This window comes from Gopherus evgoodei, unplaced genomic scaffold (genome assembly GCF_007399415.2).
Source record: "Gopherus evgoodei ecotype Sinaloan lineage unplaced genomic scaffold, rGopEvg1_v1.p scaffold_45_arrow_ctg1, whole genome shotgun sequence".
Lineage (NCBI taxonomy): Eukaryota > Metazoa > Chordata > Testudines > Testudinidae > Gopherus > Gopherus evgoodei.
Window position 1 is genome coordinate 1,007,734 of NW_022060066.1, and position 2,936 is coordinate 1,010,669.

General features: G+C 43.0%; 1 protein-coding gene across 1 annotated transcript; it reads left to right on the top strand.

Annotated features, from left to right (window-relative positions):
* The first annotated feature begins 1,730 nt into the window (after nucleotides 1-1,730).
* Nucleotides 1,731-2,303, top strand: LOC115642756 (olfactory receptor 6F1-like). Its single transcript, XM_030546467.1, has one exon. The coding sequence runs from the start codon at nucleotides 1,731-1,733 to the stop codon at nucleotides 2,301-2,303; it is 573 nt and encodes a 190-aa protein (XP_030402327.1).
* Nucleotides 2,304-2,936: the final 633 nt, after the last annotated feature.

A 2,936-nucleotide genomic window follows, 5' to 3' on the forward strand; every position in this document is an offset into this window, starting at 1 on the left:
TATGAGGTGTGAGTTTGTCTAAAGTGTCTGGGAAAAATCTCAGCTTGGTTGCCACAAGTGTGTATGGTACTCATTGAGGGAGAGGTGGATCGGGTGTTAAAACCGTATACTGGCCAGATTTTGACCAAGGCAGGACAGTACTTGTGTCTGGTGTCCTAGGCTGGGAGGCTGGTGGTTAGAGAGGCTGTGTGTAACTGCAGCTGGGTGTATCCCTACCTGTGTGAATGCTGGTGAAAGTACAAGCTTGGAGGGCTTTTCAGCTTCTTACAGCAGCTCAGTGTGAGAGGGAGCCCAGACTGGTGGGTCAGAGGGCTCAGTGGAACCCCAATTCCAGGTGGCACCCCGAGGGGGACCCGTTAGAGGGTGATGCATACTTTATTTGTTTATTTATCCCTATATGTAGGGAAACTCAAACCATTTTGGACCATGTTGAAATGACACATGGAGAATTTCATTCTCCAGTGATAGTGTGTTTCTTGTGGGGTCTCGCAGGGATTAGTTCTTGGCCCTACACTCTTTAACATCTTTATCAATAATCTTGTGAATAAAACATAAATTATCACTGATCAAGTTTGCAGATGACACAAAAGTTGGGGGAGAGGGAAATAATGAAGAGGACAGGTCACTGATACAGAATGATCTGGATAACTTGGTAAACTGGGGACAATCAAACAATATGGCTAAATATTAACATATACATCTAGGAACAAAGAATGTCAGCCATAGTTACAAGATGAGAGACTCTATCATGGGAAGCAGTGACTGTGAAAAAGATTTGGGAAACATGGTGAATAATCCTCTGAAAACGAGCTAATGGGATTCTGAGAATTATTCCCTGCATAAATGGGAATATTGAGTAGGAATAGAGAAACAATTTTCCTTCTGTATTTGGCACTGATGCAACCATTGCTGTGTTAATTTCTGATGCTCACAGTTTAAGAAGGATGATGATAAATTGGAGAGGTTTCAGAGAAGAGACACAACAATTAAATGGTAAGAAAACCTGCCTTATAGTGATAGACTCAAGGAACTCAATCTGTTTATCTTAAGAAAGAGAAGGTTAAGGGGTGACTTGAATACAGTCTATAAGCATGTACACAGAAAGATATTTAATGGGCTATTCAATCTAGAAGGGAAAAGTATAGCATGATTCAATGGCCAGAAGTTGAAGCTAGAGAAATTCAGACTGTAAATAAGGGATATATATATTTTTTAACAATGAGAGTAATCAATCATTGGAACAATTTTCTAAGTGCTGGGGTGGATTCTCCGCTACTGACAATTTTAAAATTAAGATTAGATTTTTTTCTAAAAAAAATATGTTCTAGGAATGATTTTGGGGAAGTTCTATGGCCTGTGCTGTAAAAGATCAAACTAAAAGATCAGAATAATTATTTGTGGCCTTAGAATCTTGGAATCTATGATGGGCATAATACAAAAAGAGAGAGAGACCAAGAGACCCTCAGTTTGTCCTCTTTCCACAATGGTAACTTCATTTAAAATCTTTCAGATCAGTAACATTTACATTATATTTCACCATTATTATTATTATTATTATTTATTATTTATTATTCTTCTTACTCCTTCTCCAATTCTAAACACAGTGAAGGATGGGTGCCAGAAACCAGAGTGCTGTTGCTGAATTCATCCTCTTAGGGTTCAATAGCCTATGAAGATGGCAGGACTTTCTTTTCTTTACCTTCTTCCTCCTTACTTATGCTTTGACTATAATGGCCAATGCCACCATCATAGCCATGGTGTGGAAGGATAACCACCTTCACACACCCATGTACTTCTTCCTGAGCAACTTCTCATTCATGGAGATCTGGTACACCACAGTCATTGTGCGCAAGATGCTGTCCAGCTTCATGGTGGAGAGGAGCATCATATCTGTGTCAGGCTGCATCTTCCAATTCTATGTCTTCTTCTGCTTGGGAACCACCGAGTGCTTGTTCCTGGGTGTGATGGTTTATGATCGCTACATTGCCATCTGCTACCTGCTGCGCTACAGGACTCTGATGAACAAAAAGGTCTGCACCCAGCTGGCTGTTGGCTCTTGGGTGAGTGGTTTCATTGGCCATTTGCCCCTCACCATCTCTACCACTCAGTTCTTCTTCTGCGGCCCCAACAAGATCAACCACTTCTTCTGCGACCTGGCACCAGTGCTGAACCTCTCGTGCACAGACACCTCAGTCAGCGAGATGATATTCTTCACCTTCGCTTGGGTCATCATCCTCTGCTCCTTCCTGCTCACTATGGTGTCCTATTGCTACATCATCTCCACCATCTGCAGGATGCCCTAGACCATTGGCAGACAGAGGGCCTTTTCCACTTGCGCCTCCCATCTCATCGTGGTCACCATTTTCTACAGCACTGTCACCTTCATGTATGTCTGGCCCACAGTGCGCTACACTTTCCAGGTAGACAAGGTAGTCTCTGTCTTTTACTGTGTAGTCACCTCGCTCCTCAACCTTGTCATCGACAACCTGAGGAACAAGGAAGTGAAGGAGGCGCTGAGGAGAGTGCTGTGCAGCAGAAGAAGGCTGAATTGGAAGAACATTGGACTCATTGACTGGGATAGTTAAGTGAAAAGGAGGGGGATTGTGGATGACTTCAATGTTAGCCTCTCCTATCCACCAAGGCCAACGGTATAAATGATGATGGAAGCTATTGGTCAGCAATTGATACTAGGGTGCTATTCCCATTTCTGCACTGCAGTTAGAGAAAGAAATACTTGTGTGGGGGAGGTCAGGCCTTCTGTGTTCTTATCAAGGTTCCTTCCCCACTCTGAACTTTAGGGTATAGATGTGGGGACCTGCATGGACACTTCTAAGCTTGATTACTAGCTTACATCTGGTATCTCTGCCACCATCCAGAATTTTCAGTGTCTGGATCACTCCCTTTCCTCTCAAAACCTTCCCCTCCATGAGTAGCCT